This window comes from Manacus candei, unplaced genomic scaffold (genome assembly GCF_025592945.1).
Source record: "Manacus candei isolate 608988 ecotype Guabito, Panama unplaced genomic scaffold, ASM2559294v1 h1tg000028l, whole genome shotgun sequence".
Lineage (NCBI taxonomy): Eukaryota > Metazoa > Chordata > Aves > Passeriformes > Pipridae > Manacus > Manacus candei.
The window spans coordinates 24,993,405-25,018,692 of record NW_026138076.1 but is presented as its reverse complement, the minus strand read 5'-3'; the positions used below and the strand labels follow the sequence as shown (position 1 = coordinate 25,018,692).

The 25,288-nt window shown below is 39.2% G+C and overlaps 3 protein-coding genes across 4 annotated transcripts in view; 2 read left to right on the top strand and 1 right to left on the bottom strand.

Moving 5' to 3' along the window:
• Positions 1-3,646, top strand: part of RXFP1 (relaxin family peptide receptor 1) — a 45,397-nt gene extending 41,751 nt beyond the window's left edge. Inside the window, exons 17-18 of the mRNA XM_051790719.1 lie at positions 74-292; positions 2,326-3,646. Of these exons, the coding sequence (XP_051646679.1) occupies positions 74-292; positions 2,326-2,627 (521 nt within the window). The 3' untranslated portion in view covers positions 2,628-3,646. The remainder of the gene's footprint in view (positions 1-73; positions 293-2,325) is intronic.
• Positions 3,647-4,466: 820 nt separating this feature from the next.
• CUNH4orf46 (chromosome unknown C4orf46 homolog) lies at positions 4,467-6,057 on the bottom strand. Its single transcript, XM_051790726.1, has 2 exons — positions 5,803-6,057; positions 4,467-5,702 (listed from the first exon to the last, which is right to left on the bottom strand). The coding sequence occupies exons 1-2, from the start codon at positions 5,962-5,964 to the stop codon at positions 5,547-5,549; spliced, it is 318 nt and encodes a 105-aa protein (XP_051646686.1). The 5' UTR covers positions 5,965-6,057; the 3' UTR covers positions 4,467-5,546.
• Positions 6,058-6,170: 113 nt separating this feature from the next.
• Positions 6,171-24,811, top strand: ETFDH (electron transfer flavoprotein dehydrogenase). 2 transcript variants are annotated; one of them, XM_051790720.1, is made up of 13 exons: positions 6,171-6,316; positions 8,280-8,426; positions 8,824-9,053; positions 9,873-9,954; positions 10,238-10,356; positions 10,677-10,754; positions 13,164-13,310; positions 14,740-14,880; positions 16,502-16,645; positions 21,599-21,767; positions 23,473-23,655; positions 23,952-24,173; positions 24,474-24,811. In XM_051790720.1, exons 1-13 carry the CDS (start codon positions 6,283-6,285, stop codon positions 24,632-24,634), a joined length of 1,857 nt encoding a protein of 618 aa, XP_051646680.1. In that variant the 5' UTR covers positions 6,171-6,282; the 3' UTR covers positions 24,635-24,811. The 2 variants fall into 2 exon arrangements, with proteins under 2 accessions (XP_051646680.1, XP_051646682.1); XM_051790722.1 differs by lacking the exon at positions 6,171-6,316 and adding an exon at positions 6,567-6,691.
• Positions 24,812-25,288: the final 477 nt, after the last annotated feature.

Below are 25,288 nucleotides of genomic sequence, written 5' to 3'. Positions count from 1 at the left end.
CCTAGATTGCAAATAGGTGATGTAGAATTGCCATTATGCTGCTAAATTATAACAAATTTTAACTTTTAAACAGGTGTAAACTTGGCAGCTTTTATCATCATTGTGTTTTCCTATGGGAGTATGTTCTACAGTGTTCACCAAACAGCTATTATGGCTACTGAAATTCGGAATCATATTAAAAAAGAGATGATCCTTGCTAAACGTTTTTTCTTCATTGTATTTACTGATGCACTATGTTGGATACCTATTTTTATTCTGAAACTCCTTTCTTTACTTCAAGTAGAAATACCAGGTATGTCCTTTCTTTTGTGAGGCTGTTTCAACTGTGCCTGCGTGAAGTGTTGCTTCTACTTCAGAAGAATTTAATAAAATGAACTATAGTACTATAATTAACTTCATGTTTTTGATCTATATATACACAGAATCTAATGGACTATATAGTTTTACCATTTAATTGAACTATATTACTATAATCATCGAAGATTAGCCAGCTATGAGTCAGATAAAAAACTTGAAAATTCAAATCATTCAAGTCTGTCTCCATATAATACCTATAAAATGTACAAAATGTATTTGAAAACCAAGGCTGAGTTGTATTGACTTTTCTCATCTTATGACTTTTGCTGGTTCTGTTGCCTAAATATGGCCCAGGACATTATAATGTTTCCTACCTTGATTTAACTATGTAACTCTTACTTTGAAATAACTGTGTTTTACAAACTGGTAATTATAGCTCAGAACATTGAGTTCTATAAAGCTCTGTCTACCTTCTTCATGCTGTGAATATATTCCCACGTAAAAATAGCATAACCTAAAAGATTAAAAATTGCATCTTATTTTTTCCTTCTCTTTGCAATACCAGTACATGCCAGAAAAACAGCCTCTTTGTGGGGGGTTTGTAAACCCTGTTAGAACATGTAAGCATGAACATGTGAGCAATCAGCAACAGCAGATTCAGACTCAAAGTACAGATGTTATTATGTTGGCAAGAAAGCATTGTAGCTCAGAGGATTTTGCCATATGTGCTGACCAAGAGGGTTGGGAGTTGCCTATTCAAAGTTTTGACTTCTGTTTCAAATATCTTGAATTTATGCTGATTATGTCAAATATTCAGTTATTTTAATCTTATAGAATGCTTCTTTGTGAAATTATCAAACCACCTCAGATATTTGAAAGAAAATATTGTGAAAAGTAGAAGCAGAAGTATTCTGAGTCAAGAAATCTTGAAGAAACCTTAATGAATCGCGGGGTGATCCTGGGTTCAGTAAATTAATATTCTGCATTTCATAAAATTAAAGACATCACAGCTAGCTGTCTGAGTTTACAGAAGTTTTAAACTCTGTTTGATAGCATTTGTTTTACTTTGGGGATACACTGTGACAGCTTTAGAACTAAGCATCTGCTGTTTTCCAAAAGTGTAGCCAATGTGGTAGGCAAGGACAGGAATGTATTGATATTGCAACAAAGTTGTAAAACTGGAGACGGGGATGGAGAGGGGTGTCACGGAGGGAGAGTGAACTAATTTTTTTTGTGCTTCTTGGAACAGTTCTATAATAGTTTTATAAATCAAACAATGCAATGGAGAGCACCCACTAACAATTTTTAGCACTTTAATCCTGTCCCTTCTCTGCCTGCTCCTTGGGTAACTTATCTCCCAAACAGTAAGGATGAGAAGGGGATGTTGTAAAAATGCAGACTGACCTAGGCAGATGGTGTGAACACAGAAATTCTTGACAACAGAAAAAGAAGAAAATAAGGAGGATGTACACAATGCCCTTTGCAGGGGAAGGAAACAAGTAGTCCTGGTGCAGAAGAGAAAACCATGGAATGGTTTCTCCGATGGTTTATTCCATTCTCCGATGGAATACAGGGATTGGACGATTCTGTTTTGCAGGAGGATAGGACATCGGGGACCTCGTTAAGACTGCATGCCACTAATCATGTGAAGAGGATGGGGAATAGAGATCACAGGAAGAGACAGAGAACAAAGCAGAGACAAAAAGTTTTGGGGCAAGAAAATGGGCTCAGCCAGAACAATAAGTCTGCCAGGGTAAATAGGGAGCTATGGCACAGAAAAGTAAGAGGGATAAATAGAAATACTGGGAGAATAAAAAAATGTCAGGTTTTGCAGGGAGTCCTGGAAACAGAGGGAGGTAAGAGGGCAGTGAGAAGAAAAGTACCTGTTGTGAAAAGAGCTCAGCCTAGGAGCATGACCACCCCTCTCACCAGGAAGCTGTGCTGCAGAGGCATTAAGTGCTTGTGTTAATTAATGGGTACAAACTCTGGAATGCATATTACAGCTGCCTTTCTTTTTCCCTCCCTAAGGTACCATAACTTCTTGGGTGGTGATTTTTATACTGCCAATAAATAGTGCTTTGAATCCTCTTCTCTACACTTTGACTACACGACCTTTCAAAGAAATGATTCATCAGGTTTGGTACAATTACAGACAAAGAAGATCCAAAAGAGGTAAAGGCAGCCAGAAAATATATGGTCCATCATTCATTTGGGTAGAGATGTGGCCAATGCATGAAATCTCGCCAAAGGTTACGAAGCCTGTGCTTTGTACAGACTCTTCTGATGCTTCAGTGACTACACAGTCAACAAGACTAAATTCATACACGTAAACACATTCTGAATCCTCACGGTGACATTGGTACTGTTAGCTTCATATCCGTGGGCTTACTCCTTTACAGCAATGAGGAAAAACGAGGGAGGTGTGACACTTGGGCTCACGTGAACCACTGCGGCAAGAAGAGAGAGCAATATGTCTGGGTATAGGTAGAACTGACGTAACAATAATTTTACCATCTCACAGCAGTACCTGACATTTTGACAATTCATCCTAGATCAGAATGAGAAATCAGTTGTTCGGGAATTTTTTCTTCCAGAAGCCAGAAGTGTGGAAAAAAATTATTTTTCATTTAAAACATCTCATTCTGAAAACAGATTGTTTCAAAATTATCTGTTTCTAGGGAAGTGTGTGTGGGGAAAAGTTATTCTATTTTATTTTTTTTTAATTCCCCATTTCAACAGATGAATTTTTTTAAGAGTTAACCTATTTCCTCATTAAGAAATGTGTTTCACCACAGAATTCTGGCTGGCTCTATTTAGGCTGCATCAACTCTTAAAAAGCTTTAGGGAGCAATAGGTCTACGAGAAATATTTCAATTTCCTAATTGGTCAGAGCCAAACAAGTGACAATTGTATTCCTTCTATAATTTTACCAGCTATTTCACTCATGTAAAGACAATTATGAAGTTGTAATGATAGTTCTAATATAGTTTCCAGGTTGGACAAGACCTTGAGTAATCTGGTCTAGTGGGAGGTGTCCCTGCCCAGGGCAGGGAGTGGCTGGGACTAGATGATCTTTATGATTCTAATTCAGGCAGAACCAGGCAAAGAAAATGCTAAAATTGAGGGTTTTTTCTCAAGTGAGTGTCCCCCAGCTACAGCTGGTGGAAGTTTCTACCTTCAGAAGAGTATCTGTTCCTGGAAAGACTGGACTGAGTATCCCAGCATCTTGATGCTGCTCTTTTCCTCACTTTTCTTAATGGGCTACCATAAGTAGCTCAGCACAGCTTGCAGACTTCAACAAATTCCTGTCTTAAGATGTCTCTCTCTGTACATGGAAGACAACCAAATAGAAAACTATTAGTCTTAACAGGTGTCATGACATCTACATTTAATCAACTTGTGCATCTGACTGAATGCATTATAGTTAAAATTTCAAGACCACAGCCATTCAGCAGTTTTTGGAGCATTATTTTTTCCCAGAATTACAAGGGTAAAAAAAAACAAAAAAAACTTATCCCATCTGAAACAGTCCCCTAGAGGCAGTTCCTTCACATATTCTTACTGAAGAGAATCTTTTCCATTATAAATTATTACAACTTCCCTTCTTCTTTCAGTATCGTACTCAGTCTGATGGCCTAGAAGCCCACAAAGGTAAAAGAAATGCTTTTTTTGCATTGATGATTTGAAACTATTTAAAATTAAGTTAAAAGATATTTCCAATGTTTGCACTTAACTTCTTAACAGTATAAGAAGTAGAATTTTGAAAAAGTGTGACTCACACTTCAACTGCTTACAGAACTTTGGATTATTTTGAAATTGAAGATTGTTAAACATCTTGTTTCCACTACTGTATGTTTTATTGAAATAAAATATTATCTGCTGAACAAAATGACTTCTTTTCCAAGCTGTTTAGCAACATTTTGGGTTCTGGGGTTAGAAACAGCTAAGTGAAATCCTGCCACGTGGATTGCCTTTAATGAGAGCAATTATAACTCGATTCAATAAACCTTTCACGCTCTGAGGGGCCAAGCCCTCTCAAGGACTCTAACTGCCTTTGATGAGACATGCAAGGATCCCTGTCCTTACCACTTGTTGTTTTTCACTTAATTTGATTACTGTATAGTCAATGTCACCTTTGTTTCTATCAGTAACAGAAGACTAGTCAATACTTCAGAATTTTTGTAACATCTTTATTGTTTTGATAAGTAAACTACAGTTGGTCTTTCTAAGACTCCTACCAGTAAAAATAAAGCCAACTAATAAATCATGGTAGAGTCATGTTATCCTGCAGCCTGCCCTTGTATTTCAGCATTACTTTTTTTCACAGTGCTCTGTGTGGCACAGGAGTTTCAGTTACAGATTAGTGTTCTTTCAGACCAAAAGGTTCTGATAACAGTAAGGTATAGACTAACAAACTAGAAACTGCTTAAGGCAAAGATAAAAAAATAGGACCAAATACTGAAAAAGCTCTGAGGTGCTTCCTGTCTCAGATTCTTTTCTAACTGATGGAAGCCTTTCCTTACAGTTCAAAGTAATCCATCCTGTCAGTAAATAATGCTGTCAAACTTTTACCATGCAGAGATATATGGTCCATCATAAGGCACTTTATTACAACAAAAGATAATGTAAAATAGTTTGCAATAATAAAACTTCTTGCAAAAAATATGCAGTTTTATAGACATACATTGCAATACTGCTAAAAATAGTAAGGTCTGGGATATAGGATTTTTCTAAAGCTCATAAATAAGCCAAAACTTGCCATATTATCCATTACTCAACATGAAGAAAAAGTGTGCATAGAAAAAAAACTGAAGCGAGTTCAAGTCTCTCTGAAGTTGGCAAGGTTTCTGCTGGTGACAGCTCTAAAAAGGAGGGCTGACAATACTTCCTCACAGGACACCACTTCCCTACAAATAATGAGTTCTGAATGTACCACACATACTAACTTTGTATCTACCACGTTAGCATAAGAAAAAAAAAAAAAAAAGGCGGGAGAGTATGAAATGGCTTGAGCTGCACCGAGGAGTCTAGAAGTCAAAACTTATTCTCTAAACAAAGAGTTTTTTACATAAAACATCCACACGAATCGTCAAGTATTTCTAAAAAAAATCCGGGCTCACGGGGAGCTGCTGAGGGCAAAGAAAACTCGGCGTGAATTCCCTAAAGAAGGCGGTTTAAAAGGAACCCCGCTGCAGTCCGACACGAGCGGGCGGCTCGGCGTGACCCGGCGGGGCTGGCTCAGCCTCACCTCACCCGCTGGGCTTCAGGGACTCGTACCCCTCCCGCAGCAGGTCCCGCCACGTCCTTAGGAACCGGGCGTTCTCCGAGCACTTGGTGGCCAGCTCCTCCACCTGGGCCGACACGGCCGAAGTCGCCTCCAGGATTTTCGCCAGCGAGAAGGCGGCCTGGAGGAAGGGCAGAGAGGTTCGGGGTCGCCGGCGCCCGGAAACACCCCCACCGGGACCCCCGGCACCCTCTCCCCAGGGGACCCGCGCCGGCACTCACGTCGCCGATCTGCATCTCCACCTCCTCCAGAAGCTCCCGCGTGTCGCTGCCGGGCAGCTCCGGCGGCCCCGACCCCTCGCTCCCACCGCGGACCCTCTGGGACTCGGCGCCGGGTGCTCCTTCGGGCACCGCCGCGGGTGGAGGCAGCGCCGCCTCGGCCATGTCCCGCTCGCCGCTCCAGCACCGCCAGCCCCCCGCCAGCCCCCCGCCAGCCCCCCGCCGGCCGCGCCTCCCGCCCGAGCACCGCCCCCTGCGCTCCCACTCCCTATGAGCGCCAATGCCCCGGGAGCGGGTCGGACCGCCCGGCTCCCTGAGCGGCGCCCTGGGAGCCCTGGGAGCCCTGGGAGCCCTGGGAGCCGTAGTCCTGCGGCAGGAGGGGGCGGGGCCGCGGCGGGGCGCGCAGGCGCAGCAGGGCGGAGGCCGGCACGGGGTGCGCGCAGGGCGGTCGCGGGAGGCGGAGGGAGCGCCGGGTTCGCTGCGATGCCGCTCTATCGCTGCCCGTCCGCCGGCCGAGGTAATGCGCCGGGCCGCGCCGGGGACAGCTGGACGCCCGGGGGCCGGGGCTGGGGCTGGGCTGGGCTGGGGCTGGGGCTGGGGCTGGGGCTGGGCTGGAGTGACCGCCCGGCGGGGCGGGTGGGGCCGGTGGCTGGCGCGGCGCCGAGGAGGGCAAAGGTCGCGGCTGGGTCTCGCCCGGGTGTCCGGGCGGACGCGGGGCTGGAGAGGGGCCGGAGCGGGGCCGGCGGGCGCGGGGCCCCCGGGGCTCGCTCTGCCTGGGGCCTCTGTCCTTCCGCGGGCACTCCCGGGGCGGCAGGAGAGGACAGAGATGTGTGTGAGCGCTGCCCGCGCCTGGGCTGTGCGGTAGTGGCGTGTTTTATTTACCTGCAACGCGGTGCGTGAAGCGATCTGCGGAATTTTTTTGGAGCGGTACTGGGTGTTAACCTGTTTTAAAGGGTAAAGTAAAGCAGTGGAACGCATGCCCTTACTGAGGAAAGAGTTGTGGAAACGGCATCCGGACAGGTGCTGTTAAAGAGCTGTGGAAGAGCAGAGTTTTTCCTTGGGGATCGCTTGGCTCGTGCAGGCATTTCCCATCACGTTCCAAGGCCAGGAGCTCCTAGAAGCGCTGTGGCGCAGGCTCAGGTCTCTCACGGGGGAAGAATGTGCCCGTCCAGCGTTTGAACCTATCTTTGTAATTATCAGACATGTTCTGGGCCGGGTTTCACTTCTTTTGCATATGTGTGGAATAAGTGATTTTTTTTTTTAATATACTATGTGATTCTTAGTAGCATCAGTTCTGCTCAAATAATATCTCAAAAGTTAAGTTTCACGGTTTAATGTATGTGTATAGGTGTAGTTGTTATCATGCTTATAAAATACTTGTTCTCAGATCCTGCTTGGTTGCAGGTAAAGGATAAATAAGAATAGATAGCTTTTATGTTATGTTGGTTACAGAATTGCTGTTAAGAAACCAACATGGATAATACCTCCTACTTTGCATATAGAGACCTGTATGCTGACTGTCACTGGGCAGTTATAACATGGGATGTTTATGTTGGCCTTGCCAATCACCATTCTCAATAAAATATTTACGTCATAGAATGTACATTTTACTTGTGTACTTTTGCAGAAATACTCTACTTTAAATGTGATATTCTTCACCTCTGAAAATAGAGAAAGAGGATTCTTAAAGGAAGGAAAAGGACCTTTTAACTATAACTAGGTTTCATACTAACTGTACTAGGTTTTTTTAACTACAAATCACACAGATATATTTTTTTCGTGAAAGAGGAAAATTACAACATGTAATAATCCTCTTAACAGAGTCCTCTTTTGATAATTTGAAGCTTTAATTTGGTCTGTTTTCTTACAAAGAAATTCTAATTTGTTCTTGGAACAATTAATGTTTCTGCAGCAAAGTTAAAGATTACTTGTATCTGCTGTTCCTAATTTTGGCTAAAGCATACTTGGGTTTAAGTCTGTGCTTTTATTGTAGAACATGACATTTGCTTTAGATGAACTGTCTTGTACTAGTAGCCCAGACTGTGTGTCTCCACATGTGTTGAGATGTCAGAAGAGCTGAACTTTCATGTCCTGTCTCTACAGTTGTTTGGTCACTTTTGATGAAGTCTGAAAGAAATCTTTTGAAGTTCAAAATAAAATAGGAAATTAAAATGTGTTTCACCTTTGTACACACATGTTGTCCTACATCAGCTGTGTATGGCTGGCCTGTGTATTGAGTGATACTATGTGAAGAATGCTTAAAGGGGAAGCTCTTTCATTATTTTTTCCCTGATGTAAAATTATACAGCATACTCCTAATTTGAAAATTAAAAAATCCATGTTTATGGTTCCTCATCTTCGTATCACCTGGTAGTCTTTGTGAAGGGGAAGCTGTCATATTTGTTGTGCCACTTGCGTCCCTGAAAATTTTAAAAATTTGGAAAAAATGATTTGACAAATTTGTTTCTTTGGTTTTGCAGCACATCAGTGCTTTCGTGCTCTTAAGCTGATAAAGAAAGACTGCCTTCTATCACCACGTGTCTCAAGATGTGCATCTACTGCCTCTGTGCCTCGCATAACTACGCACTACACAATTCATCCTCGGGACAAAGACAAACGATGGGAAGGTAAGTGAAAAATTGCGTTCTTTAAAAGCTTCATTATTATTATTATTATTATTGCTCAGTTTTAAAGACACTCAGATGTGTTGCTGTTTTTTTCTTTTTATGGAAATTCTGTACTCTTAAATACAGCACTGATGTTTCAAATGAAATTTTTGGTTGCTATCTCAAAATTGGTGTCCTTAGTGCTATAAAATAGGATCAGATTAAACTTTATGGTTGTTTTCGTAAAATATACAAGCAGCTTTTGGTTTAGTGATTATCAGAAGATTTAATTCTGTTCAGTATGTATCTGCTAGGTTTTTTTCCATTGTTCTTACCATGAGAGTTTAGCTTTAGTGAGAGAGAAGTTGGAAGTAATTGGAGATTGGTTTATGTTATTATCATTTTTTTTCTATTGAAGGGGTAAACATGGAAAGATTTGCAGAGGAAGCTGATGTTGTCATTGTTGGAGGAGGCCCTGCAGGCCTTTCTGCAGCTATTCGACTCAAACAGTTGGCTGCTGAGCATAGCAAAGAAATACGTGTTTGTCTGGTGGAAAAGGCTTCTCAGATTGGTGCCCATACATTGTCTGGTGCCTGTCTTGAGCCAAGGTCCTTAGAAGAACTCTTTCCAGACTGGAAGGAGCGAGGGGTATGTATGAGCACATAAACACTGAAATTAATTTCTAGCTTGTAATGAACTCCATACCTGACTCATTCTCGTATGACTTAGTACCTGGTACAATTAGTAATTAGTACCATTATAAAATACATTGATCTAACAAAACAAAAAACTGCTGCCTTCATTTTAGTCTGTTTCCTCTAGTTTGACAATGCTAGAAGTTTTATGTCTATATGCTGTGGCTTTTGCTCTTTTCTCTAGTAGTCTTACTGCATATATACAATATGTCTTGTGCATCCTGGGGTGACCTGCACTTTCTGCCTTTGAGCAGAATCCAGCTCCTGTGCACAAGCAGGAAGGTGTTTGATTCTTACCAGTGACAGACTTGTTGCTTCTGTACAATAGTTCTTCATGGAAATGGCACACAGTACACTGACTTCTGTGCAGACACTGTGGTGTAATGAAGGCCTAAGATGATTTTAGGAGGGAGGATAGCAGAAAATAAGCTGCCATCTCCACCAGAACAGCCATCTGAGTTGCAGCCAACTGCCTGCTATCACCTGGGAGCTGCAAGAAGTTAGACAACAACGAGTTTTTTTGTCTTACTGTGGTAAATACGCAAGTTGAGCGGTGTTCTTTAGAGAGGTCTAGAATATTGAGTGTTGATTCTTTCCTGATGACTGCCTCATTAAGTACTTTGTCTTCTCTCTTGTGGTACCTTCCTATAGAAGTGCTGTACTTAACCTGTACTTGTCTGCCAGTTCGATTGTTTGATTTTGTTTGTTGTTGTTTTTGTTGAATTGGCTAGAAAAACATAACTCTCTTCTTTTTCTATTTCATTTTTTGTAGGCTCCACTTAAAACTCCTGTAACTGAAGACAAGTTTGGAATTTTAACAGAGACATCTAGAATTCCGGTGCCAATTCTTCCAGGTAAAGTTTAGCAAGGGAGTAGAGAGTCAGCTTTCTTTGTGTCTTTTTCAACTTTTCCATGAATCAATAGTACAGAAAGTGTATGTAGAATGTAATAGCTTTCAGGGTTACAGTCTATGTAGATGATGGCTGTGATAACACATGACATATGTGTTATAGTAATGGACTATCTTCCATTACTTGGAAGATAGTAGCTGTAGAAGATGTGACGTCTGATGTATACAGCATCAGTTATTTTGCCTAGTGTCCTATTTTTTATGTGTGTGTGTCTTTTTTTGCCTAGGACTTCCGATGGTTAATCATGGAAATTACATAGTACGTCTGGGCCACTTTGTGAGTTGGCTAGGTGAACAAGCAGAAGCTTTGGGTGTTGAGATATATCCAGGCTATGCAGCAGCTGAGGTACTCATGACATCAGTGTGCGTATATGAAAAGTGGCTTTGAAACCCCCTTCAGAGCAGTCACAATCATTTGTACATGCAGAACATTCCTTTTAACAGATATATATTATGAAAACCGTGTTTCAGTGCCTAAATTCCCTGGTTCAGATCCAGCAAAGTGCAAGATCCAACAAAGTACACTATGTGAATAAATACATAATCTTCATGTTTGACCATTAAAGTCAGAGTGCTTAGAAGTTCTGCATTAGAACTTTTAATGAATGGATTAAAATGGCAGATCATTAAAATGGTTTTTATTTGTTTGTTTAAATATTTCCAAAGGTTCTTTTCCATGAAGATGGTAGCGTGAAAGGGATAGCAACTAATGATGTAGGCATTCAGAAGGATGGAGCACCTAAAGTGAGTATCTTATCTTCCCCATACCTAGGGGTTTAATTATGGAAATTGTGATATATCTGCTTGTACTGCCATCGGTAGTCTTGCTGCAGTATAAGAAAAAGTGTAAAACTCAGTATGTGTCTTTTCTCTCTGTATTTAACTTGATTGATTACTTGTGAAAGTTCTGGTTTCGGAATGTTGTAAAATTCTTCTGAAATTAGTAGAAGAAGCTTTTGCAGAAAGGGTGACTCGAAGGAAATATTGTAAGGGTGTTTTGGCATATGTGAAATCAGGAAACAAAAGGAACTCCTAGAAAAAGGTGCAAAGGTGAAATAGAAAGCTGTAGTCCAGCTGGTAACTAGCAATGTGTAAGAGAGTGTGCTTCTGGCTGACTTGGTTTCTTTGATATTTACAACTGCACATTTGTTGACAGTCTGTCTACCTTGTTAGGGGAAGGTGCATACTGAATCTTTATACCTTTTTGCTAGTTCATGTTTCTGCATCCAGAAGGTGACTCCCTGCCCTAAGTATCAGATTTGGACTGATTTTGTTTTTAATTTTTTTTTAGTGGAATCCAGGACGTGCCCAAAGTGTGTTGCTTCCCTGTGTAATATGTAGGGAGAATTTGTCACATCAGAATAACTCAGAACAACTTTCACATAAAGTTATTTGACTGCAGAAATTAGGAGTACAAGTTTTTTCTTAAGATTTACCTTCTTTTACAAGGTTTCTGTCTAGTTACATGAATTTCAGAGAGTTATTCACATTCACATAAAGTGTGGGCTATTTTTCCATTTAATTCAGGGCATGAGAAGAAAAGACTCATTCTTGTTTTGAGAGAATATAGCCAAGGGAAGAGGAAGTGGTGACAGGGAAAAGTAAGTTATTTTTCCAGTGTAATATTGTCCATCTGCTGTAGGGAACAGACATGCTCTTATTTTCCAGTGCACATTTTTTCCAGTAGGAGGCGCAAGTAAAGCGTACAGCTCACTGCGGGAACAAAGATTTTTTGGGAGTTTGAGCTTGTTTTAAAATGGGAAGGAACGATTTTAGTTATATTTTTTTAACGTTCTCAAAACATAGTTTTTTCTGGAAGAATGTGTCTATTAACTTCTTTAATAGAATAATTAGTGTGCCACTACTGCAGCTTTTTGAGTATTCAGGTGTTTTCACTGTCAGTTAGGTCAGCTGATACTAGCTTCAGTGCATAAAGGTTCAGGTAAATAGATGGAGTTTTGTAACCTTCAAGGCAAGAGTATCTTCAATGAGTTTATAGAGAGCCTAATCAAATAGACTGTGGTTAATGAATAGAGTTCCACCTTGCAGTCAACACCAACCAAACAAAAATTACAGTGGGAAAACATTCATTGTAAAAAGTTGCACATTGATTCTTATGTAGATACTGGAGAAGGACATTAATTGTGAAATACAACTCTGTCACATTACTGAAACATTTCAAATTCATTAGTTTCTGATATTTACAATGTCGACATTTGTAGTTGATTTATTTTATGTAAATCTGCTTTAAAATGGACAGTATATATTTTTAATCTTTAGATCAAGTGGTAAGCCTCTGTAGTTCTCCTAGTATTTTGTAAGATTAATTCATGTTCAGGTTCAAAGAATACAAAAAATATGGCAAAGTCTTGTGACTGTTGTTTAAAGGTAATTCCCAACTAGAGGGAAGATTTTTATTTGCTAGTCTTCTTCAGAGGTTTCCAACCAGTAAGTTACAAGCAAGTGAGAGACAACTCAAAACCAAGCAGTAAGCTTCTCCTGGACCTCTGCTGTCTTACCTTGAGATGGTTTAGACGGTTCTGTGGGGTACTGCTGGATACCTTCGTCCAAAACTCTTTTCACTGTATTTTTTAACATTAAACTTTCTGACTGAAATCAAGCTTTTTTCTTCATAAAAAATTTGTATAAAGAGATTATGTATATTTACAGTCGTCTCCTTACATTGCAAATATAATGGGCGATGCAGATTTTTCAGATGTGGAAGTTCTGTCTAGTCTCTGTCATATGTGTGGGGACACACACAGTGTTTTATTGTAATGTGACTTTATGAGCAAAAATTAAGGTGTGAAGTTATGGGAACAGTTTGTTTGTTCCGTCAGGGTTCCTTTGCACCCTATGAATGAGCAGATGTAATATAAGTATCCTCCAATCTGGAAAAGATTCTCTTTTTCAGTGACTAATGGCTATTCACTGCAGTGCTGCTTTACTGCAGTCCCCTTGCATGACTTGCCAGGAGTGCATCGTGGTTAGGTGGAAAAAAACAGCTGGACTAGAGCCATGATTTGCAATGGTTTGTAGATTCAGAGCTATGCCATGAAGTAGTGTAAAATCACTTCATTGCTCTCCATTTTCTTGCTCTGAATTTGATGTGGCACTGATGTAACTGCTGATGAAATGCTGTACTTTTTGCAGGCTACCTTTGAAAGAGGCTTGGAACTCCATGCTAAAGTCACAGTCTTTGCTGAAGGTTGTCATGGACATCTAGCCAAACAGATGTACAAAAAATACAATCTAAGGGAAAAATGTCAACCCCAGAGCTATGGCATTGGACTGAAAGAGGTATCACTTGCATAATTTTAACAAATAAGGAAAATACTGTGAAGATTTAAGGTAGCTTCTGTTTGCTTTCAAGCTAATTTGTGTAAGACATAAGAATTAAAGATTTTTCTTTCAAAAAAAAATCCTTTTCTTGGGCTTATGAAATTAGGATAGGGATGAGGTTTCCTTTTGAAAATATTCTATACACTGGAAATATCACTCATGAAAAACAGCTGTATTATTGCAGAATTTGTTCAGAGTTTGACTATAACCTATTTTTTATTATTTTAAGTATGTGCTTACAGCTACAAAATGTTTGTTAAATAATTAGTTTATGCTTCTGTAGAGAATAACCACTCTGTAAATGTATGACATAATCTTAGTTACAGTTTTTAATACTGAAGTTGTTCTTAAAGCAGGGTTTTCCTGTGGAGTTCTCTTGCTTCCATATGAGACTGTCTGCTTTAGCAAATGGGGCAGTCCAATAGGAATGGATCTGTAAAGTGAAATAGTTAATGAACTGACATCTGTACTATGCACATCTCAGGTTTATTTTTACTTTGGACTAGCTGTGATCTTGTCTCATGGACTGAGTACCCTTTCTTCACTGGAATACTCTAGGTGGGCTTTTGGGACCCTGTCATACAATTTAGTTCCATGTGAAAGGAATCCAGTTCACGTCTTCCATGGTTGCTCTGCAATGTGAACAACAGTGCAGTAAGTGGGAGGAAACAGAAGTCCCACTCCAAAATGTGCTCCTTAATCTAAACTGCAGCATTAATGTAGGTGCATCCTCCATGCTTGAGCTGATCTTATAGTGCTCAGCTGCCCTTCTGCCATTAGACTCTGCCTATCACAGAACTCCATGGTGAAGAGACATTTTGTGAAATGAGCAGAAAATTGACTCACGAGTGGAAACATGAAAATGCTTCTGTGAGTTCACCATGGGTCAGTGGAGCACTGGAGATGTGTAGGAGAGAGCAGAGAGAGGACAATTTGTTTGACAGAAAATATTTAGATCAACTCAGGCATATTGTTAAGCACGACCTTGAAAAACTTGCAAGATAATTCATACGATCATACAAAAATACAACATTTTTAAAGAAAAGAAAGTCAATGTCAGCATTGCTTTCTGTAGCAGAAGGATCCGTCAAAGTCAGTAGTAAAAGGCATCTTGTGGTTGAATGAAAATTTTGGGTGTAGTATTGGAGTATGTCACATTTTCTAATATGCAACAGTTCAAGCAAGAGAGGTATTGGGAAAATCTTAAATGGTAATCTAAAAAGGTATATTTATTACTTGGTATTTTGCTGTATGCATTTATTTATATTATTGGTCATAGCAGTAAATAATTTTATTCTATATGTAATCGTGTGTTTGTCTTTTATTATATTATTGAAAGGCCATTACTTTGCAATCTAAAGTAATTTTTTGGTCATCTTCATTTCAGTTATGGACTATTGATGAAAAGAAATGGAAACCAGGAAGAATAGAACATACTGTAGGCTGGCCTTTAGACAGACATACATATGGAGGATCCTTTCTTTATCACTTAAATGAGGGTGAACCTTTAGTTGCTCTTGGATTTGTGGTAAGTGAAGTTAGGTTTTTCATGCTTGCTTGTTGTTTGATCTTCATTTTTATGAAGTTTCTTTTCTCTGTTTTAATGTAAAAATGAAAACACAAGAATAGCAACAGAGCAAATTTAGTATTTTCTCAATCTTAAATGCACTTATACTCATATTAGGGAAGGTTTATTTGTCATATTAATTTGTCTTTAATCTAGTGTCTTTTATTAAGACCAACTAGAAAACTTATGAATAATTTTTTTTTGCAAACCAAGTAAATTTTTGTAAAGCCAAAACCAAATGACTAATCAAAGTTGTGCTCACAAAATTTTTGGAGGTTAGACAATCTCTAAATCACATGCACTTCATACAATTCCATTTCCCAATTCATGTGTCAGCCTCAGGTGCAACTCCACTTTATGAGAGAAGTATATAAAGTGGAAGCACTCTGCAGCTCCACAGGCAGCGTCACTTCCATTTCTGAGCTCTTCACTTTGTTCGTATTATTCTTATCCCTTGCCTTCTGCAGTTAAACTGTCTTTCTGAATTGGGCAGGCAGCTTCTTCCTTCTTATTGTCTCTTTATCAGAACTACTGAGATCACTAGAGACAGGCTGGTGTCATTCTGGCAAGCCAACTGATGCAAGGAGCAATGGTTGGAAATATTTATCACCTGCAGTCCTAAAAGAAACATTCACTATTTATCTTGTGCATGTGCTTCACATGCAGACATTTTAAGAGTCAAGCACTCAAAATGGACTTTTAGCAGCATGGGACTGAGCTGACACTTTGGTCTCTCTTAAGAGAGACCTTAAAATCCTTTCAGAAGGATTCCAGAGTGTGTGGGGGGTGAAAACAGTATTTTTGTCTAGCCATTTTGTAAAAAATATTGAAAAAAAGTCCTGTTTGTTGCTGAATTGTGATATATATATATATATATCTCATTAAATGTATCATTATATATTTTGTTATTTGTCTCAAGTAAAGCTCACTGGAACCTCAAAAGAGAAAAATTTGACAACAGAAGTCCTTTTAAGAGTATATTAAAAATGGGAAATGCAGAGTATATCTGGGCAAATTCTCAAATGCATAGGATAAGAATCCTGGGCATCCAGCCAGTTGGCAAAGTCTTTTTTCTCCAATTTTCTGCTTTCATCATTGCTCCTCTATGCTTTATTACAATGACTTACCTAATTGGAAATTATAATTGACTACTAAACAGTGTGAAGAACTGTTTAAAATAAATGAGCACAAGGACATAATGATCAAAAAATAATTGTTTACCTCTCCTTCCATCTTTTTTAGGGCAGAGGTATGAAACACAACTTTAAAACAAGTTTTCTTGCTTATCCCACCTACTAAACCATGCTTAATTTAATTTGTTTTATTTCAAAGACAGGTGAAAGGTGGATACAATGCAATTAAGTTTTTTATTTCTAGATGGAGCTGAGAGCAGCAAATTTTCAGATCTGCTTCTGCTGTATTGTTAATAGAATGTATTTCTGGCAGCGTTTTCTTTAAATAGGAAGATTCTGAGATTGGTTTAATATAAAATAAAGGCTTGACGTGGTAATATGCGATTGTTCTTCTTTAAGTTTTCTATTTCTTTTTCATTAATGTTGCACTTTTTCCTTTTTCTTTTAAGGTTGGTTTAGATTATCAAAATCCCTATTTGAATCCATTTAGGGAATTTCAGAGGTGGAAGCACCATCCTAGTGTACAGCCTACTTTGGAGGGTGGAACAAGGATTGCTTATGGTGCCAGAGCACTAAATGAAGGTGGTTTCCAGGTAATATTTTCATGAGGTTTTTAACTTTGAGTTCTCTATAGTCATGTATTTAGTGCTGTAGATTTGGGTTCCATGCTGTGCCAAAAGTTTTTCTGGACAGAAAAGCCTTGTTATCTTGTTGGGTACTGGCTGCTGAGATTTGCTAGACTTGGGCTCTGTCATACTGAAAATCATCTGACATAGTCATTTACTTTATAAGTGAAACACAGAATCATAAAATCATTTAGGTTGGAAAAGACTATTTACATAATCAAGTCCAACCATTAACCCAGTACTGCCAAGTCTCCAAGTGCCACATTTACACACCTTTTATGTGCAACCAGGAATGTTAACTCAACCACTTCCCTGGACAGCCTGTGCCAGTGCGTGACAATCTTGCCTGTGAAGAAGTTTTCCCGAGACCTCCCCTGGCACAACTTGAGGTCATTTCATCTCATCCTGTCACTTGTTACCTGGGAGAAGAGCACAACCCCCACCTGGCTACAACCTCCTTTCAGGTAGCTGTAGAGAGCAATAAGGTCCCCACTGAGCCTCCATTTTTCCAGGCTAAACAATTCCAGCTTCCTCAGCTGCTCCTCAGAGGGCTTACTCTCCAGACCCTTCACCAGCTTTGTTGCCCTTCTCTGGACACACTCCAGCACCTCAATGTCTTTCTTGTAGTGAGGGGCCCAGAACTGGACACAGTACTTGAGGTGTGGCCTCACCAGTGTCAGGTACAGGGGAAGAATAACTTCCCTGGTCCTGTTGGCCACACTATTTGTGATAAGGGCCAGGATGACATTGAACTTCTTGGCCACCTGGACACACTGCTGGCTCATGGTCAGCTATTGTCGTCCAGCACCCTCAGGTCCTTTTCTGCTGGGCAGTTTTCCAGCCACTCTGCCCCAAGCCTGAGGTACTGCATGGGGTTATTTTAAACCAAGGACAGGACCCAGCACTTGGCCTCGTTGGTTCTCAATACAGTTGGCCTCAGTCTATCAATCCAGCCTGTCCCAATCCCTCTGCAGAGCCCTCCTGCCCTTCAGCAGATCAACGCTCCCACTCAGTTTGGTGTCATCTGAGAACTGACTGGGAGAGCACTCAATTCCCTCGTCCAGGTCATTGATAAAGGCATTAAACAGGGCTGGCCTCAGAACTGAGCCCTGGGGAACCCCACTAGTGACCAGCTGCCAGCTGGATTTAACTCCATTCACCACCACTCTTTGGGCCTGGCCATCCAGAAAATTTTTTACCCAGCAAAGAGTCTGCTAGTCCAAGCCATGAGCAGTCAGTGAAGTGGAATTTATATTCCAGTCAAGTGTGTTCAGCAGCAAAGACAGTACAGCCAAACTTCTGTTGTGCCTGAAACCTTGGGGAAGGCAGGGTAGCACCACTCATCTCTTCTTCTTGTGGGTTTGGGGAGGCATGTCTTCCCTATTACTTATCACAGCAGAGGGAACTTCTTTGTGACCCTTAAGTCACTGATGGTGCTGAAATTGTAATGTAGTTAGTGAGGTGAATCTTTAACTCCTCAAATACAGATACCTTGAGTATCTTTCATGGACAGTTTTGAATTTCTGCTTTCTTGAGAGGTGGAATATTTTGTTCATTGTGTTAAGGAGTCTAAAAGGTACAATTTTGAATAGGTATTCAAGACTTAAGGTCAGTTGAAATGGCTGGAACAGCTTGCAGAAAAAATAATCTAGTTTATATTTAACAGTTTTAAATTTCAACCTATTAGCTTTTCATGTGGGAATCTTGGAACACAGGACATGGCTCTGTGTCACGTGCTCCCAGATCCATCTTCTAGATGCTTCTTTCAACCTGGAGCTTAAAACTGAGTGTTCATGATCTGCACCTTGTGTGTGGGTACATTCCACTCTGCTCTCTACTTTGTCTTTCCTTTTTGAACCTCTTTTTTCTTAGTATAAATATAGTTTCATGTAGTTTTTGCAATACAAGTGGAATTTCAGCAGTAGTGTAACTCTTGTCACAGTCATGTGGAGTTAGGCTTTGACCCCAGTGTGCATACCTGCTAGTCATCATGTGGGTTCATGAAGTAACTTCTTAATTACATGTGATACACATTTAGTAAATCTGAGGGTTGATTTTGTGCACTCTCTAGTAGAAATATGTTGTACCACGTTGCAACACAGCTGTGTTACTGGTTTATTTCAGAAACCATTGTCCCTCCATTATTAACACATATACAATACAAAATACCAACATGTTTTAATATACACTTTTATGCAAGAGGAGCTTCTTTTTCCACCCTGTGCACTGGTTTCTGTATCATAGATAATCATTGAATTTCTGGCTTTGGTGAACTAGCCAGATTGTGACTTCAGTTGCATCCTTATACTGCTCAAAACATACGGCTAGAAGAACATAGTATTTTTTAAGTCACTTACAGACATTGTTTGTGCTAAGTTACACAGTCAGTAGGATTACAGCTCTTGTGCATCTCTGCCTAATCTTTGGACTTCTTTGCTGGACTTTGTGTTGTTCCTAATATAAAAACATGTTTTGTTTTGTTGTGTTTTGTGTTTTTTCTTTGTTTTCTGTAGATAGATTTGTCTAGTTAATCATGCAGTCATGTTTTTAAAAGACTTAATACATGCCTTCAGTAAAAAGAAGCTTTATTGATGATTCATTTACGAAGAGTTTTAAGATTAGCTCTTCTTTTGCATGTGTTGTTTCAATTAATAACTGTAGCAGTCTGACTCATTTGCATCACTGTAGTCCAGGAATATTTTCTTATGTAAGTCATCCTGTAGCTCCAGTTTTTGAATTTGGTAACAGTATTGCATCAAATAGGTGTTTAGAATTGCCATCAATCTCAGCCTTTTTTTGTCTGTTATAGATAACCTTATGACCATGTTCTTCAGTCTTTAACAGAGAGCGAGCGAGAGCACCCTAGTGCACGCTCTTGGATGTGTTTTGGGATATGTGGAAGGAGGGAACAGAGTTTAGTAGTCTACACCTACATAGCTGCTATTTCTTATGTTTATTAAAATTGCAAAATCAAGCACTTAAAAAATTCCCATGCACCCTCTGTTTTGTCTCCATTTTATCAAAAAATTGGAAAGGTTTAAGAGTTTTGTGAACAAACCAGAAAGTGTTGCTGTTGGTTGAGCAATGTATGTTATGAATATCAGGGGGGAAAAAACCTTCATATTGATAACCCATTCAAATGTCAAATATTAGACTCACTTAACAGATTTTAAGCCCTGAGCTGAGCTCAGGGGAGGAAGAACGTGAGGTTTCCTGTCTGCTGGAAGGACTGACTCTGTAGGGAGCATGTGTCTCCCCGCCTTCCTCCAAACTATCCTTGTTTGGTGTCTGTATCTCAGGGGCAGGGAGGGCTTGTGCCATACTGGCATGATGTATTTCTTCAACTGACTGTGGAAACAGGCACCAAGTGCCATAGTACTAATAATGAGAATTCCTAACAAAGTTGCAATATAAGCTAGCTTTTGCGTTATATGACAGATCTTCGATCTCATTTATTCTTTAACAGTATGTTGGTCACTGTGCATATTAAGTGAAACAGTAGTTGCAAAAGAAAAGTACTTGATCACCATCTTTTTATGCAGTTCAAAGAGTCAGTCAAGAAATCTTTCTATGCTTATGTCAGTGCTGCATTATTTTATCCTAAAAGATATAACAGAGTGGCTGTTTTCTGTGAAAAGAGAGGACATCCTACATACTTAATCCCTTTGAAATACTATTATGTAGCTGAACTTAAAAATTCTGCTTCCAGAAAAGTTGTAATTTGTAATTGTATTTTCAGCCTAAATTACCTTTCCTATGAACCAGAGCACTAAATCTGTGATTAAACAAACTGTGCAAAAAACAATCACAGCAATGAAATGCTGTGTAGTACAATGTTTTTTTAGAGACTCCTGTATGACTATTTAAAAGTAAGCAGTCCTGGGTGAATAGTAAGCAGGTAACAACGGAACAAGCAGAAGGAAACAAAATTTTTGTTTTGGGTTATCTTGAATTCTGAGGGATATATTTTTTTGAACATTTTTCATTAAATAAAACTACTTGTTTGGGGTCAAGTTATTTAGGCCATTACAAAATTAATTCTTTCAGGCAGTTTTAATAAAAGCAGGATGCTAGATTCATAAGCACTGCTCAGTACTAAAGACTTTGGAGGAAGGCTGTGTTCAAAACTTAGCTTTAGTTTTGAGACTGAGGCTTTGATCACTGCTTTCTGCTAAAAAGCACTGCTATCAGTCCATGTTTTGAAGATGGTCCCTGTCTAAAATCTTAGTCTCATTGGATGAGGGTAACAATAACTACCTTGATATTAAGGTATTCCTTAATATAGGTGTATAACATAGTATATTAATAGTACAGACATGGTATTTGCAAATCATTGGACTGTCTTAGGTTTGTGAATTGACTGTACTCAATGACATTATGCTTACAGAATGGGAGTAAGATGATGATTTTACACCAAAATACATTTGTTGGCTGCTGAGCAACTTCTAAAATAAGGGGGAGGAGGACAGGCAGGGCATAGAACAAGAACATGCGGTTTCATAGAACAAGATTTGTGGAAAAAAGGCACTGTGAGGTAAGATGTGTACAACTTATTATGTGAAAATCGGGGAAACAAATGAGGTTTCTTTGTTTTGGGTTTTTTTTAAAAAGAATTCACTTGAAGGACAAAACAGTATCAGTGGGTGACATTACCCGAGTCTTGTTCAGATAAAGCAGCTGGAGAGAGGATATAAGGAAAATGTCATTCTGTCACACTCAGTGCAGGTACAATGCCTGCATTCCTATATGAATACTATGCTAAAATTCCTTGATGGAGTATCTCTGGTGTATGTTTAAATAGTGCACATGCAAGTGTGAAAATGTAAAAGACACTCAAGCCTTGTGCCATTTTAATTTCTAGAATGTTGTTTTCAATTTAAAAAACAAGAACAAACCAACCACCTTTCTTTCTGTTTTTAGTCAATACCCAAACTCACCTTCCCAGGTGGATTATTAATTGGTTGCAGTCCTGGACTCATGAATGTTCCTAAGATCAAAGGGACACATACTGCAATGAAAAGTGGCATGTTGGCTTCAGAAGCAATTTTTAGTCAATTAATCAATGAAAATCTCCAATCAAAGACAATAGGTAAGATCACTGTACTTTGAGTTGTAATTACCTTGCGTTCAATTAGAACTACCAACAGCTAACAGCAGTAACTCAATGTGGCTAATAGGTGTGTTTAAAATATATCTATTGTTAATTTACTATTAATAATGTTAAATGATTTAAAAAAGAAAGAAATTAATACAGTTTTGCTCAGTTATTCTTAAGTACTTATCCTACTGTTTGCTAGAACAAAAATACACCTCTAAGTACCATCTGAAAAGCTTATGCTTCCTGTATAAGTAAACAAGAATAATATATTTTGTTCCTACAAACATGTTAAAAATTAGTGCTTTATGATTCAGAAAGTGTTATTGAAAGACTGCGGAGAGATAAAAAAAGGAACAGATTAAATGTAAGCAAAACAAGGTGAGATTTTTCAAATTTGCTCTTCACTCTTGTTAAGATGCTTTTTTCATTCAGTCCTTTTTTCCTGTCTTAATCTTATCGTTGTCTCAGTTTGAGACTGTGTATTTCATTTTATACATAATGCAAGCACATTGAAACAACCACCTGGTCCTGACCACCTTGTAGTGACTAGTTTAAACCTTGGTTGTACCCTTACATATGTTAATAAAGACTGTACATAGAGAGAATTAGAATTTCAGTCATTCTGGAGATGGACACTATAGCCAGGTGCCACACAATGATTATATTAGAAATCTCTTCTCTGTACTGACGCATTCAAACCTCATGAGCTTTCATGTCATTCAGCTGAAACATGCCATACACAGAAGGTATGCTGTACAATTAAAACTTCTGCTAGACAGGTTAAAATGCTTAGAATCCATCTGAAACTATCAACATTCTTGATGGGTAGTGTGCCAGTCTTGTGTGATTATGGACAGGTTTTATATGCTGTTTTCCACTTTTGTCAAGACTGGAATATTATACTTGCTTCACTTGGCAGAGATAATGGGCTTTCTTCAGAGCCGTATGAGATGGGAAATACAGACTGAAGCATGTTTTTCATGTATAGACAAGGCTTAAAACTGGTTATTTAGAACATTTATTCCTATACAGTAGTAATGGAGAATAGTGAAGGGGAAGCTCTCAATTTTCATTTGAAGAAAAATTTTTTTCCAAGATAATTACATGACTTTTAACTACACTGCAGTAGATGTGTCAAGTGTCCAGTGTCTAGTATTTGTAAAAAATACAATCGAAGAGTTTGTAGTCAAATATATCTCATTAATGTGTTGATTACAAAGGGAGAAATAAAGTTTTCTAGCACTAGTTCATGCAGTGGGCCATAGGCATAGTTACTGAAATGGGAGTGTTTGTGGTTGCAGAATTTCTAAGGAAGAAGATATTGAATCTGACATTAGAATTGCAAACCTGGCTTTAGATCACAGGTAAATGCTCCTGGTCAGTGCTCAGGGCGAGAGCTGCTTTTCCATGGAGGCACCAATGTAGCCACCTGGCTGATTATATTTTGTGGAGGTTTGAAGTAATTCAGTACTGCCTGTGGCTCATTTAAGAGGCTTCTAAAAGGAGCAGTAGATACCTGCCAACAAAACAGGTCTCTTCATGAGGCTGAAACATGTTGTCTAGTATACTCCTAGAATATATATTCTCATTTTGCTGACTTGATTGCTAGCAGTTGCCTTTATTCAGAATTTATTTTTTTATTTCAAGGATAGTCTTGATGTACTGTAGGTACCTAACACGTAATGTACTGCCTTAGGACTTCATGTGCAAGAGTATGAGGAGAACCTGAAAAAGTCCTGGGTCTGGAAAGAGCTGTATGCGGTTAGAAACATCCGACCATCCTGCCATACCGTACTTGGTGTGTATGGAGGAATGATTTACACGGGTATATTTTACTGGCTACTGAGAGGAATGGAACCATGGACATTAAAACATCCAGGTAATTTCATTGAAGCTAATGCACATCTGGTCCAGTGGTGAGGCCTTGAAGTGCAGAAAAGAAACAGATTATAAGGCATTAAAGCAGACTTTGTCATATTACCTACCATATAATGTAAATTAAGACATTAAAACACTGCCTAGTATAACAGCCTTTTTCATGAGACAAAAACTATACTATCTTTTATGAAGTACTTAATTCTGATGGCAGAGAAAATAGCTTAGTAAAATTGTTCTTGAGTAACTGAAAATTACAGTAATTCTGTACTGAAATCTATTTATTAAAAATATATTTAGGACCAGATTTTGCTCAGCTCAAGCCAGCCAAAGATTGCACACCTATTGAATACCCAAAGCCTGATGGAAAAATCAGTTTTGATCTCCTGTCATCTGTGGCTTTAAGTGGTACAAACCATGAACATGACCAACCTGCACATTTAACTCTCAAAGATGACAGCGTCCCTGTGAGCAAGAATCTGGCTGTATTTGATGGACCGGAACAAAGATTTTGTCCAGCAGGTAGGTAACAAACTGTCTCAGCTGTTTTTGCAAGATCAAAGACTAAGTACTTCAGGAAGAGTCCATGTGGCCTACTACTTCAAGCATTCTATCCCAATCCTCCTCCTAGAATGGGGTTCAAGTGCAGGTTGTAAAGTATGTTAACAGTACTTTCATACTGAAATAACTATTAAACATGAAAGAAGGCAGTTGAATCACACTAGTAATATCCATCCCTCATTATACTTGCTGATAAGTACTAGAGCATACACGGAGGGGGAAACTGTTCAGTGAACTGATAGCTCTTTTGGTCCTTTGCAGGAGTCTATGAGTTTGTTCCTCTGGAAACAGAAGGATCAAGGCTGCAGATAAATGCTCAGAACTGCGTCCACTGCAAAACATGTGATATTAAAGACCCAAGTCAGAACATTAACTGGGTAGTGCCTGAAGGTGGAGGAGGACCAGCTTATAACGGGATGTAAACTGACACATATATTCAGTGACTTCTGATCGCCAACAAATATGTTGGAGTATTTTATGCTGCAGTGTAATTTATGTACAGCACTGACTCGAATGTTAAGAGTTTGAGACTAATATGCCATTCTGGATTTTACACGTGACTGTTGCATTAAATGGAAAATTGGTGCCTTCTGATTAAACCCTAGCCTTATTTAAATAGGACTTCTTTACAGGAGTTGTATGGCAGGCCAGAAGACTTAAGTTCTTCTTAGTACTGATAAAGGAACTTCGGATCTTGGATTTACTGCTGAAGTTCAGTGATAACAAGCCATATCCAGAATTGTGCTTACAATGGAAGAATTTAGTACCCACCCTTAAAAGTTTTTTCTCTCTCTAGCTGGAGTGATTTACTATACGTAATCCTACCTTACAGACAGGGAAATACATCAGTCTAGAAAATTGTCAGTGCTTTTAAGTGTTACACATTTTACATCAAATTTACAGTTAGATTTTTTTTCCTGATGTTAATAGGGAATACAACCTGTAATGTGGTTTAAAAAAAATAATACTTGCACCTTCATTCTATGTCTACCATTTTTATTCCTTACAAGAAATCAGGCCTTCTCTAATAAAAACTCTACTAAGAAAATGCCTAAATCGTCTTAGTGTAAGGTGCT